The following is a 14,449-nucleotide window of genomic DNA, read 5'->3' as shown; positions in this document are numbered from 1 at the left end:
GTGAAACATAGCACGGGAAAGCTTACGAAACGGGGCGGATGTGACGTCCACCCCGAAAGCTAGCTTGAGCGGCTCCGCCAGCGCCGCACGATACGAGGCGACAGTATTAGGCATCATATGACAGTCCTGAAAAAGCCAAGTAAGAAAGGACAAAACAACCCGATCCGAAAGAAAAGACAACCTACGAAGAGCCAGAAAATGGCGAAAGGAACGCCAGGAAACTTCATACTGTCGCCTAGACGAAGCTCTCAGGTGGGACACCATCAAAGAAGCCACCTGATCACCATAGAAATGGTGATACACCCGCGTCAAAAAGACCAGACGCGAAGAGCAGAGGAGAAGGTCGAACCAGCCCCGTACCGGATCGGGCCGACCTGCTGAAAGAGGCGGAGCCGCGGGAAACGTCCCGGGTTCGGGCACCGAGCCAAAAGCACCGGAAACCAAGGCTGGGCCGGCCACCAAGGGGCCACGAGGACTACTCTCCCCGGGAATGTCTCTAACCGAACCAGAACCCGAAGCAACAGCTGGACCGGAGGAAAGAGGTACAGGTAACCCCACCTCGACCAATCCTGCCGAAAGGCATCCACCGCGAACGCCTCGCAGTCGGGGAAGGGCGTCACATATATAGGGAGACGCCAGGACCACGCCGACGCGAAGAGGTCCACATCTGGGAGACCGTACGTCTGGCAGATCCAACAAAACGAGTCGTCGTCGACCGTCCATTCCGTGGACAGGGGAAGGAAGCGAGACAGACCGTCCGCCAGAACGTTTGACACTCCCCAGACGTGAACCGCACGGAGAGCCAAACCCCGAGAATCCAGCAGACGAACCACTCGAAGGGACCAACCCCAAAGAGCCAAGGACCGAAGAGAACCCCCGCGGTTCAGGCAATGAACCACCGGAGAACAGTCCGAATGGAGGCGAATGGTCGATCCCCGAGCGACCCGAATCCTCCGAAGCGCGAACCAGACAGCCGCGAACTCCCGAACCGTGCTGTGAGCCCGATGGAAGGACGGACCCCACCGTCCCTGGCCTGCCTGGTGAGCACTGGTCACAAAGCCCGAGCCGAGAGACGACGCGTCCGTGAACACATCGAGCGAGGGCTCGGGAAGGCGCCAAAGCACCGAACCCCGAAAAACCCGAAGAGGAAGTCGGTGACGCAGCAACCGACATAAGACCCCCAGAGGGCGAACCCAACGATCGCGAGAGAGGCGGAAAGGATGTCCTCGAAGGAACCAAAACAGACACCGAAGCCAAACCCGACCCGGCGAGTAGACTAGCATGGGGAAGTTCAGACTCCCGCACAACCGCTCGAGCAACCGCCGAGTGACCCGGGACCCCCTCAGAAACAGCAAACGGTGGTCCCGCAGCCGCCGCAACGCCACCGGAGGGAGAGACAAGGAAGCGGTCCGAGAATCCCAAACAAGACCCAGCCAGGTCCGAACCTGGGATGGAACCAGATGGGACTTCCTCCAGTTCACCAGGAACCCGAACCTGGCGAGCTGGGAAAGAACCATATCCCTGGCGAGCAGACAAGCTGACCGACTGGGAGTCCACACCAGCCAGTCATCGAGGTAGGCCAAAACCCGAATCCCTAGAAGACGCAGACGGGTCACCACAACTCGGGTCAGACGCGTGAAAACGCGAGGTGCCAGATTCAGGCCAAAAGGTAGGCATCGAAAACGGTAAGCGTGACGCCCTACCACGAAGCCTAACCAGTCCCTGAACCCCGGATGAATAGGAACGTGCCAATGCGCGTCCTTGAGGTCCAGGGACACCATCCAGGCACCCGGCTCCAACAGAAGCCGGACCTGAGACAGAGTAGTCATCCGAAAGGAGGGGCAAGGAATCCAGGGGTTCAGACGGGACAAGTCCAGAATGAACCTCAGATCCGCACAGTCCCGTTTCGGCACTGGAAACAGGCGGGAAACCCACCTGAGGGACGTAGTCGTTTCGACCACGCCCAAGCGCACCCACTCCAAGATGACTTGACGAAGCGCAGGAGAAGAGACCTGCCCCGTTAGCCCCAAACCCCCCAAAGGAGGACGAGTCGCCCAACGCCACCGCAGGCCGGATGACACGACCGAAAAGGCCCACAAATCGTGGGACCAAGCGTGGGCAAACAGAGCGAGCCTCCCCCCCATCGCCCCGTCAACGGGGCAAACCGCGAAAGGGCCGACGCCCCTTACGAGAACCCAACCGTCGAACAGGGCGATCACTGCGCCGACCAGACGACGCTGGCCCCGAAGGGAACAACGGCTCAGAAACTGGCACCAATGGCCCACCTCGACCAGTGGAACCCGAAACCCTGGCACGACCCCTCCGAAACTGCCGAGAACAACTGCTCCGGAGAATCAACAAGTCCGCCATAGGATGACAACTAGCCGAAGCCGCATGCAAAAACTGGGACACTGCAGACTCTGCAAACAGCAACGGACAAAAAGGAGACGAAAACCTAAGAGCCAGGGCCCAAGCGGATTCCAAAGAGAGGGCGAGCACAGCCTGACGGCACGCGAGGCGAGAAGCAAAAAACAGAGACACCGCTTCCTTCAGGATGGGCGCAAAGAGCTTCAACAGTGCAGCTGACGCCCTAGCTGCCGAAGAAAGCGCCCCGGACGAAGGCCCTTCACTCAACGCTCCCACATCCTCCTCGAGCCAAGCAGAAGAGAGCTCGAGAAGGGAAAAGAAACGCAAGACCGAAGCCAAATGCCCACGGGAGCGCAACTCCTCCGCAACCAAGGAAGCCGAAAGCTGAGGAACCTGCACGTGAAGCTGGAAAAGGCCAACATCCCGAGAAAGCACAGGAGCGAATAAGCACGCATTAAGGTGCTCAAACTCGCCCCCCAGGTAAACCTGCATAAAAGTAGCAGTCTCCCGCCAATCAAGCGTGCGGGTCCGACAGAACCCATGCCACGCCCCCAACGAAAAGAAAGGGCAGTCTGCTAGCCAGGAAGACCCCGGAACCTCCAAACGCACCCAAAAACGGGAAGAAGAACCGAACTCAAACGAGGACGGATCCATTGGGACGGCATAACCCGGGTCACGCAAGAGGTATGCAGCAAGAGCTTCCCGTGCCACCTTCGCGGAGAGACGGGAAGTAGCAAACCCCTGTAAAGACGGAGCCGAGGTACCCAAAGGCGCCCGGAACCGAACCCGGGGAGGAGCTGAACCCAAATCATACTCACAGGGAGGGAGGGTAAGAAAACCCCTCCCCCTGCAACAATAAACCCCGTGGGGAAGGCAAAAGCACCCAAGCGGGGTCACAGGGGGCCCAAGGCCCCCAGGCCGACTCCTCCCCAGCCCCAGGATCCCCTACGTCGGGACCCGGGGCAGAGCTGTCCTCCAAACCCTTTACCCCTGAAGAAAAGGTAGAGTCCAAGGGAAAGGCAGACAAGAAGGGGGCCTGCTGGTGGGACCCAGAAGCCTCGGCAGGAGGAACCGGCTCAAATGCCTCCGTCCCCGACCCGGATGGGGCAGCCCCCGAAGCAGCCCGAGTCTCTCCACCAACTAAATCCTGTGCCAAGGCCGAAAACCGCATACGTTTCGGAGCCGGACACAAGGGGGGAGGTGCAGGAAGAACCACAGGGGAAGGACCAGAGGGCGCGGCAGGAGTCAAGGCCATAGCAACCAACGCCCCCAGGTCAGGGTCCCTAAAGCCAAAACGGGGCAGCCTCGGGGCATCCAGGCGGGAAACCGACCTAGCGCGTTGCAATAACCTAAATCTAACATGCAACGCTGATGCTGCCTGTACTCTAATAGGAACATCCTCAGAGTAAAACCTGAGCACAAGCAGAGAACAGGACTCACAAGACTCCGGGTCAAAGGTGTCATTGACCCAACAGGCAGCATGACGGAGGCAAAACAGGTGACTGTCACCCTGAGACAAGGGCACACTGCAACCTTCAAACCCGCACAAGGCAGGCTGGAACTCGGGAGACGCATCCATGGGTCCCCGAGCCCCGACAGGGGTTTCCAGGGCCCGTAGGGTAGCAACTACGGGAAGCCCGGGCAAGGTGTTGCTAACCGGTTAAGAAACCCAAACAAAACACGGGTAAATGATAATACTGAAAACCCCTGGGACGTGTACAAGCACGGGGGCCTAGCAGAGGGCCACCAAAACAATACCAGGGGAACTATGGGCCCACGAGGCAGCACCTCACAAACGCCACACGAGGCAAACACCGCCAAGGAATTTGAGGCCAGAGAAGCGTCTATCCCGGTTGACACTAGCTTGCGAACTGACAGCAGCCGGCGTGGTGAGGTCCGGGGCCCCCCCTCCCCCTCCCGGGGAGGGGAGGGCTGCGCGGACGACCAGCGCGGCAGTAAATTGATTGTTTGATTGTTTTCCTTGGGATTGTAGGGAGTTTTCTACCTCTCTGTTCGGTTTTTGTTGTAGTTTTTTACCATGTGGGGTTTGTTTTGTTACGCCTACCTTTCTGGGTGCCTAACTCCGGTCGATGGCAGATAAGGAAAACCCCCAACCATATGGGGTTTTCCAGGGCCATTGCTCCCTGAAACCTCTCTGACGGGGCCAGGTTCTGGCGCTGGTCCCTGGTAGGTCTAAACTCCATAGCTAATGTCCCGGTCTAACATAACATACATTAGCCCGATAAGCTCCAGGGAGCCGTAGGGGCTCCCCACAGAAAATTTATCAGTTTCTTTAAAAAATATGTACAGTCCTTGCCACGCCTTTAATTCTAATTACATTACATTCAAAACCAGCATTGAATGTAATGAAATGCAATTTCTGGGTAAGCCGTGGTTGCTCCCTGAAGCTACTATGCTGATATAGTGCCAAATTATTATGTGCCACCAGTTGAGGGGTTCTTTAAGGCCTACTAGGGGACGACGAACCAGAACCTGGTCCCCTCTATAGAGCCACAGAGAGCAGTGGCACATATAATAACATTTCTATGAATCATAATCATGTCTGCCACTCACTGTGAAAAGCACCCAGAATATCAGCTCGACAAAACAGACCACTGCTTATTAGAAATGAGATTTGCGGCCTCCAAACCTCCAAATGATCTCCTCCAACAATATAAACAAATGATGAAAAAAATCATGAAACCAGTGCCAGCTCATTCCCCCATCTCCCCTCCTACTTGGGGGGGGGAAGGAGGGAGGCATCCAGGGGTCAGCCAGCTGCTCCAATCTCAGTTATGGTGATGGAAACACCCTTGATATATTGGGGGCAAAGGAAGGGTTGTCAGGGAGCCACCGGGACTCACCCAGAAACTGGTATTCCAATACATTCAACACAGCATTTCTGGTGGGAGCCCTTTGTGGCTTCCTGAAGCTATCGACCCACAGAGAAGGAAGACAAAAATGGCCTTCGTCTTTCCAGTTAGACAATTGAAAAGGTGAAGGTGAAACTTTCTGCTGTTGAAGGTAAGATGTTGTCTTTCCTTCACCTTCATTCAAACAATATGGCACTGCAATAAGTTTCCCCACTGATATTTAAGTGAGAATGCCCTGAGACACAGAACATGCTGAAGGGTAAAAGTATCCCTATACCAGACAGCAGTAATGCTGAGTTTGACCTTCAGTGTACAAGAAAAAATATAGAATCCCACAAAATTACACTAGTGTCAGACTCGATACAAAGTGGCAATGCCATCCCTACACTGCTCAGGAGAGCTGACTAGATAAAAGCATAGGAGGATCCCAGGATAACCTGCCCAGAGCAAGTCTGAAGAAGTCACTTGGTTTCACGAGTCATGTTTGCCGCGTCAAACCACATAACACTAACAAGTAAGACTCGGGGAAGGGTTAAACAATACATGAATGCACAGACTTTGATACCATGACCAAACAAACCTGCAATGTTCATGTGCCAAGGTCTGGCACTAGATCCCACCACACCTGCAAGAGGCTGGGGCAATTCATAAGAACAAAAACCCAGCTGAATGCACCATGGAACTGACAAAGAGAAGAAAACACTCTCAATGGCAGTGCAATAAAAACTCAAGAATGATAATTAATACACACAATTATACATTCAATTAATGCATAAACCCACAACACATGAAATAAAAATACCTAAAGATCAATTAGTTATCTCTTAATTTCACATCCAAAACTGATTGAAATTGAAATTGAAATTGAAATAAGTTTATTGAGGTAAAATACACACAAAGGGATGAGGTAGCTCAAGCTATTCTCACCCCGTTCAGTACAACGTGTTAATACATCCATAGACACACATCACAAACAATAAACATATTACCAAACATTCTGAGAGATAAACATATACATTTCCTCCTTCACAAGTAGTATGTTATCAGACGTACACACAAATACTTTTATGACCTAGGTATACTGTATAGACAATTTGCAAGAGACATGCAGATAATTCAACAAAATATTACAGCCTTGGTGCAAAATTCTTATATCTCTCAAGAATATCATCAACCTTTCCGTTGTGACACATCCAGGCTATTTGTTCAGGAACAGTCCTTATCTCAGTGTTTCTATATACATTATTCAACGGACAATCAAGAACATAATGGGCCAGGGTGTGAGGTTATCTTGAGGTTATCTTGAGATGATTTCGGGGCTTTAGTGTCCCCGCGGCCCGGTCCTCGACCAGGCCTCCACCCCCAGGAAGCAGCCCGTGACAGCTGACTAACACCCAGGTACCTATTTACTGCTAGGTAACAGGGGCATTCAGGGGTGAAAGAAACTTTGCCCAACTTTGTGAGACCTTAACATACCACATAGTTTACACCTCGTGTCATTATCATGAACATCTATCCCATATTCCCAGTAATATTTGTACCCTAACCTGAGCTGCATGTACACAGAGTCACTCCAAGCATTTCTCCTTTTACCATAAGTGAAATGGGTGTTTTGACTCACATACATGTAGTGTTGCATGGTTTGACTTCTCTCATACATTATCTCTCTCCTCTCCACTCCTGCCTGTGCCTGAATATTTCTGATTTTGCTTCTTATTTGTCTCATTGTGAATTCACATTCAATGTCAACTTGTAGTTTTGATGTGGCACGTTTGACCAAGTCATCCGCCACCTCGTTGAGCACTATTCCAACATGAGATGGAATCCACATGAATTTCACACTATAACCTTTCAGCTGTATCTCAGTTATTCTTCTCTTACAGTCCTCAACTATAGACATGAAGACTGAGTTTTCACTGTTTAAGGACTCCAGTGCTCCTCGGCTATCGACAAATACAAAAACATTTTTGTCGTCATGACGTACTTCCTCCAAACACGCCAGAATGGCCTGCAGTTCAGCTTGTGTGGATGATATATAATTACTAAGCCAGAGTTCAATTATCCTGTCCACAGTCCCAAACTCCGTATATTCCATTATTAGGACACCACACCCTGCCCTGCCATCCTCCGCCACCGACCCGTCGCAATATACATGTAAACTGTTGCCTCTTGGTAACCGAGATATCATGCTTCCATACAAACACCGTAATTGTCCCGGTTCATGATGAATCTTTTTCACCTTGAGGGGTACAATTTCGACTTCTATTTTCTGTACTTTCCAGGGAGCAGACATATTACACTGTCGAGAGGGTTTACAGCAGTCAAGTACGTCGTATTCCCTGAGGTCATGAGCTAATCCCCCTCGTGTAGCGTGTCTCCCTCAGTTTCCTGTAAGTGTGTACGTCACTCAAGCAGGTCTGAACGCTCTCAAACAGCTTATCCCCTCCTTTTCTCTGCATGAAACGAATAGATATTCTAGTGCTAATGTCACGGACTCTATCACACACACTCTGTAAATTTAATTCCATTCTCATTATTTCAATCATTGCATTTCTTTGACATCCAAGAATAATCCTCATAGCCTCGTTCTGTATCAGCTCTATTTTTTTAATTCTGCCTTGGCCTGTGTAAGACAATACGGGTGCTGCGTAGTCTATCAGGGACCGAACAGTACTTATGTATAACATCCGCAAGATAGGTACCCCAACACCTTTACCAGAAAAAGCCAGTGGTTTCAGAGGATGCAGATGGGCTTTACATAAGGTGCTGATATGATTTATTTCAGCATTTTTACTCTCACATGTGTATCCAACATACATGCCCAGATACTTGTACTTCTGAACACGGCTCAGTTCCACACCATTTAGAGTAAGTGTTATATTTCTTCGTTTCCTATACTCATATTTGGTTTTATCTGCATTTATAACTAAGCCTAACTTGTGGCAGGCTGTACCAAGTATGTTAAGAGCAGTTTGAATTTTGTTCCCAGAAGTGCCTTGTATAAGAATGTCATCAGCATATATGATCGTCGTGACCCCTGGAGGATACGTCTCTGATGCTAATCTCTTCATTAATACATTGAATAAGGTGGGACTTAATACTGATTGTATGGGCAGTTTCAACACCTCCAGTGCATTGGGAATGAGAATCTCAAACACACCCTGGCTGGAATCTGCTGTGTCCCTAGGATAGCAGGGGACAGATTCACGCAGCAGTTATGCCAAGCACTTACGAACCTGGGGACAGATTAACACAGCAGTTATGCAAGCACTTACGAACCTGGGGCCAGATTCACGCAGTAGTTACGTAAGCACTTACGAACCTGGGGACAGATTCACGCAGCAGTTATGCAAGCACTTACGAACCTGGGGCCAGATTCACGCAGTAGTTACGCAAGCACTTACGAACCTGGGGACAGATTAACGCAGCAGTTATGCAAGCACTTACGAACCTGGGGCCAGATTCACGCAGTAGTTACGCAAGCACTTACGAACCTGGGGACAGATTCACGCAGTAGTTACGCAAGCACTTACGAACCTGGGGACAGATTCACGCAGCAGTTATGCAAGCACTTACGAACCTGGAGACAGATTCACGCAGCAGTTATGCAAGCACTTACAAACCTGGGGCCAGATTCACGCAGTAGTTACGCAAGCACTTACGAACCTGGGGACAGATTCACGCAGCAGTTATGCAAGCACTTACGAACCTGGGGACAGATTCACGCAGCAGTTATGCAAGCACTTACGAACCTGGGGACAGATTAACGCAGCAGTTATGCAAGCACTTACGAACCTGGGGCCAGATTCACGCAGTAGTTACGCAAGCACTTACGAACCTGGGGACAGATTCACGCAGCAGTTATGCAAGCACTTACGAACCTGGGGCCAGATTCACGCAGTAGTTACGCAAGCACTTACGAACCTGGGGACAGATTAACGCAGCAGTTATGCAAGCACTTACGAACCTGGGGCCAGATTCACGCAGTAGTTACGCAAGCACTTACGAACCTGGGGACAGATTCACGCAGTAGTTACGCAAGCACTTACGAACCTGGGGACAGATTCACGCAGCAGTTATGCAAGCACTTACGAACCTGGGGACAGATTCACGCAGCAGTTATGCAAGCACTTACAAACCTGGGGCCAGATTCACACAGTAGTTACGCAAGCACTTACGAACCTGGGGACAGATTAACGCAGCAGTTATGCAAGCACTTACGAACCTGGGGACAGATTCACGCAGCAGTTATGCAAGCACTTACGAACCTGGGACAGATTCACGCAGCAGTTATGCAAGCACTTACGAACCTGGGGACAGATTCACGCAGCAGTTATGCAAGCACTTACGAACCTGGGGACAGATTCATGCAGCAGTTATGCAAGCACTTACGAACCTGGGGACAGATTCATGCAGCAGTTATGCAAGCACTTACGAACCTGGGGCCAGATTTACGCAGCAGTTATGCAAGCACTTACGAACCTGGGGCCAGATTCACGCAGTAGTTACGCAAGCACTTACGAACCTGGGGCCAGATTCACGCAGTAGTTACGCAAGCACTTACGAACCTGGGGACAGATTCACGCAGCAGTTATGCAAGCACTTACGAACCTGGGGACAGATTCACGCAGCAGTTACGCAAGCACTTACGAACCTGGGGCCAGATTCACGCAGTAGTTACGCAAGCACTTACGAACCAATACATCTTTTCACAATCTTTGACGGCTTTGTTTACAATTATTAAACAGTTAATGAGCTCTGAAGCACCAGGAGGCTGTTTATAACAATAACAACAGTTGATTGGCAAGTTTTCATGCTTGTAAACTGTTTAATAAATGTAACCAAAGCCGTCAAAGATTGAGGAAAGATGGACACGTTCGTAAGTACTTGCATAACTGATTCGTGAATCTGGCCCCTGGTTCGTAAGTACTTGCGTAACTGCTTCGTGAATCTGGCCCCTGGTTCGTAAGTACTTGCGTAACTGCTTCGTGAATCTGGCCCCTGGACACTGACTATGAGAGCAAACACGTTATTCAAATCACTTCAGTTAAGCACATACCTCAGGCACCAATCCAACTATCCATCTGTGGTCCATTGAAAACGCACATGCAGTGTTATAGAGACGGCCAAGGACACAATTCTTCATTATAGGAGCGCGATGCAGCATCTCTTTCAGTAAGACATGGAAGTGATCCCAATCCTCAAGCAACTCACGCTGATGCAACTGACCTGTACAACAAGAAACACTTAGGGGGTTAATATTACACACATTATATAACATGATATACAGACAATGAGTCACAACAACATGACTCAAGATATGATGACCAAACCACACACCAGAAGATTAAGAAACAACGACGTTTTGGTCCGTCGTGGACCATTATCAACTTGATGATCGTCCAGGTGCCAATAGTACCAATAATTGAAATCGAAATAAGTTTATTGAGGTAAAATACACACAAAAGGATGAGGTAGCTCAAGCTATTCTCACCCCGTTCAGTACATCGTGTTAATACATACATATAGCGCGCGCGAGAAGGTAGGGAACACACACGATTAGCGAGGTCCGCGGAAATTCGTCAATTTCTCGGGACATTGAAGGAGTATAGAGGCTAGATCATAGTATTTGGCCTCTCGCAGTGTGTAGCTAGCAGGGTGCAACATAGCATAGTCATATCGCTAGTGATAGTGCGAAGATTTGGCGAAGAAACCAAAAGTGGAGCTAGGGCATCACCGGTGCATGTAAGTGTGTGACCTGACCGGGTGGGACGACCCGCCGTGGAGCTACCTGATTGTGCTGTTGAGTGGTGACTGTGATCAGTGGTACAGTGAATTAGTGAACTGTCACATAACGATACAGTGACTGACTCCAGAGCTTTGTGTTGAAAGAGAAGAACGACCTCATCAATCTACCAGCACTTAGTGAATCACCTAGTGGGAGACAACGACGGATAACCATCGTCATCATACATCGCTCATCTGGTTGTGTGAGCGGGAGGCAGACTGGTATGTACCCCTCTCTGGTCAATTAATCAGGTGTACAGATTGAGGTAAAAGATTATCAAATTCTCGTTCAGGATATCATATATATTTAAAAATCTCAGAGTGGCTCATTTAGGCAGAGGTAACGCATAAGGGATATCTTGACACATACACGCACACAAGTGTGCACACGCTAAAACACACACACACACACGCATGCACACACACACACACACACAATTGTCCAGTCAGGGGAAAAGGCATCTGGGATAGGACCTTACTATCCCCCCCCCCATCTTGACTGCACCATCGGACCTGACCTGACTTAGTCGCCATCTCCCCCCCCCCACCCCCAGTCCCCCGCATCGCCCATACACGCACTCTTCCCCTCCCCACTCTCCCTCTCTCCCACTCCCTCTCTCCCTCTCCCACTATCTCGCTCCTGCTCTCTCTCTCCTGCTCTCTCTCTCTCTCTCTCTCTCTCTCTCTCTCTCTCTCTCTCTCTCTCTCTCTCTCTCTCTCCCTCCCTCTCTCTCTCCCTCCCTCTCTCCCTCCCTCCCTCTCTTTCCTTCCCCCTCCCTCTCTGCCCACACACACACACACACACACCTCACCCGCTCTCTCCCTCACCCGCTCTCTCCCTCACCCACTCTCTCCCTCTCCTCTCTCTCCCTCCCGCCTCTCTCTCCATCTCCTCCCCCCCCCCCCTTCTACTTTCTTCTCACTTCAGTGGAAGGGTCGGATCCCCCCCACCCACCCATTTATCTCTCCCTTTATCACTCCCTTTCTCTCTCTCTCTTTCTCTCTCTCTTCCTCTCTCTCTCTCTCTCCCTCCCCCATCCCAACAGGGTCAAGCATGGCAGCCAGAAGTCCCAGGGGAACAGGAAAGAGCCAAGGTGACGAGATGAAGGAAATGTTCGCCCAGTTTCTGGAGGACATCAAGAGTGAGATGCAAGAAATGATGCAGGAAATGAAGAATGAAATAAGCAACCTGAAAAGAGAGCTGACAGCAGCAAAGGAGGAGATTAGAGCCCTCAAAGAAAATGGTATCGAGGCTGAAAATCAGAAAACCACCCAGGGAGAAGGTGGTAATAGTTTTCTGGATGAGAATGCCACAATAAAAGCAACATTTGCGGAAATACTAAAAAAAAATAACTCTGAAGTAATGACTGCAGTGATGGAGGTGGCCATGAAAGCAGCCACCTCGCAGGAGGCGGCACGCTCCACTAGCCAACTGCTGGAAAGGAACAGATCAGTGGTTGCTGTGGGTATTAAGGAGCAGGAAGGATCTAATAGGACAGAGTGGAGTGACAAGGACAAAGCAGCAGTGAATGAAGTACTAAAGGCACTAGACATGGAAGGGGCTGAGCATAGCATTGAGAAGGTTTTCAGGCTAGGCCGGTACAACAAAGACCGAGACCGAATGATAAAGATAGTGTTTGCAAACGAGAACACAAAGGAGAAGATCCTATCAAGGAAGAGCTCCCTCAAAAACGTGGGAAAATTAAAAAATGTATTCCTCCAGAGAGACATGACAAGGGAGGAGAGAGCCGTGGCGGCAGAAGCAAGGAAGAGGCGCAGGGCGAGAGGGGAAAACCAGGAAGTCACAGCTCCCAACCCAACACCCCCAGAGGCGAGGGGGGAACCCACAACCAGCTACCCAGTAACACCAGAAGGGAGGACAACCCCGCCTCCCTCCACTGCATAGAAAACCCCCCTACCCCAAACCCTCCCTGCCCCCACTCAAATGTTCAGCAAAATCTCCCTCCCCCCACACCCAATCCCCACCCTTCTACCCCTCCCCTCCTCCCGAGTCCTCCCTCCCCCCCTTTCCTTCCCGTCCTCCCTCCCCTTTCACCCCATACCCTCCCTGTCCCTCCCCCTTCACTGGATCCCCCGCCCCTCATCCCAGTATCCTCTGAGACCTTGTTATCCACCTCACAGGTCCTCACACCCATGGAACAGCCTCCCCCACCAGCAGAACACTCACCAAGGAGGCGATTTGAGAAGGGGCAGAAGAAAGTGAGCCTCAAAGCGATGTACACAAACATAGATGGAATTACAAATAAAGCAAATGAGCTTGGAGAACTGGTACTAGAGGAAAACCCAGACATAATAGCCCTCACAGAAACAAAGATCACGAAAACGATAACAAATGCAGTGTTCCCACAGGACTATTATGTTATGAGGAAAGAGAGGGAAGGAAGAGGTGGGGGTGGTGTAGCTCTGCTGGTAAGACAAGGCTGGGATTTTGAGGAGATGGATATTCAGGGCTGTGAAGGTTTCAGTGACTACATAGCAGGTACTGTAACAAATGGAGGGAAAAAAATTATAGTCGCAGTCATATATAATCCACCACCAAATGACAGAAGACCTAGACAGGAATATGATAGAAACAACATGGCCACCATTAACATAATAGAAAGAGCAGCTTCTGTTGCTAGCAGGAATGGATCTGGACTACTAATTATGGGAGACTTCAACCATGGGAAGATAGATTGGAAGAACAGAGACCCGCATGGAGGACCAGAAACATGGAGAGCTAAGCTGCTGGACGTGGCAACAAGAAACTTTCTAAGCCAGCACACCAAAGAACCAACAAGAATGAGAGAAGAAGATGAACCAGCAATGCTTGATTTGATATTTACCCTAAATGAATGGGATATAAGGGAAGTTAAGATGGAAGCGCCCTTGGGAATGAGTGACCACAGTGTATTGAACTTTGAGTACCTGGTAGAGCTAGGACTTATCTCCCCCCAAAAAGAACTAGGAATTAAAAGGCTGGCATACCGAAAGGGGAATTATGAACAGATGAGAAGTTTCCTAAGTGAAATACCTTGGGACACAGACCTCAGAGACAAGTCTGTACAGGGTATGATGGACTATGTTACCCAAAAGTGTCAGGAGGCAGTAAACAGGTTCATCCCGGCCCAAAGGGAAAAATCCGAGAAGCAACAGAAGAATCCATGGTATAATAGGGCATGTATGGAAGCGAAGAAACTGAACAAAAAGGCGTGGAGGAACTTCCGGAATAACAGAACACCAGAAAGCAGAGAGAGATACCAGAGAACCAGGAATGAGTACGTCAGGGTGAGAAGAGAAGCAGAGAAAAATTTTGAAAATGATATAGCAAACAATGCCAAGACCGAACCAAAGCTACTCCACAGTCACATCAGAAGGAAAACAACAGTGAAAGAACAGGTATTGAAACTTAGAACAGGCGA

The 14,449-nt window shown here is 50.1% G+C and overlaps 1 protein-coding gene across 3 annotated transcripts in view; it reads right to left on the bottom strand.

Moving 5' to 3' along the window:
• Positions 1-14,449, bottom strand: part of LOC123754107 (pyruvate dehydrogenase phosphatase regulatory subunit, mitochondrial) — a 118,746-nt gene that overhangs the window by 31,834 nt on the left and 72,463 nt on the right. For all 3 annotated transcript variants that reach the window (XM_045736291.2, XM_045736292.2, XM_069308333.1), the window contains exon 8: positions 10,300-10,469. In XM_045736291.2, the coding sequence (XP_045592247.2) occupies positions 10,300-10,469 (170 nt within the window). The remainder of the gene's footprint in view (positions 1-10,299; positions 10,470-14,449) is intronic.

This window comes from Procambarus clarkii, chromosome 6 (assembly GCF_040958095.1).
Source record: "Procambarus clarkii isolate CNS0578487 chromosome 6, FALCON_Pclarkii_2.0, whole genome shotgun sequence".
In the NCBI taxonomy this organism is placed as follows: Eukaryota; Metazoa; Arthropoda; class Malacostraca; order Decapoda; family Cambaridae; genus Procambarus; species Procambarus clarkii.
Note: the sequence above shows the minus strand (reverse complement) of the source record. Positions and strands in the feature narration are given on the sequence as shown.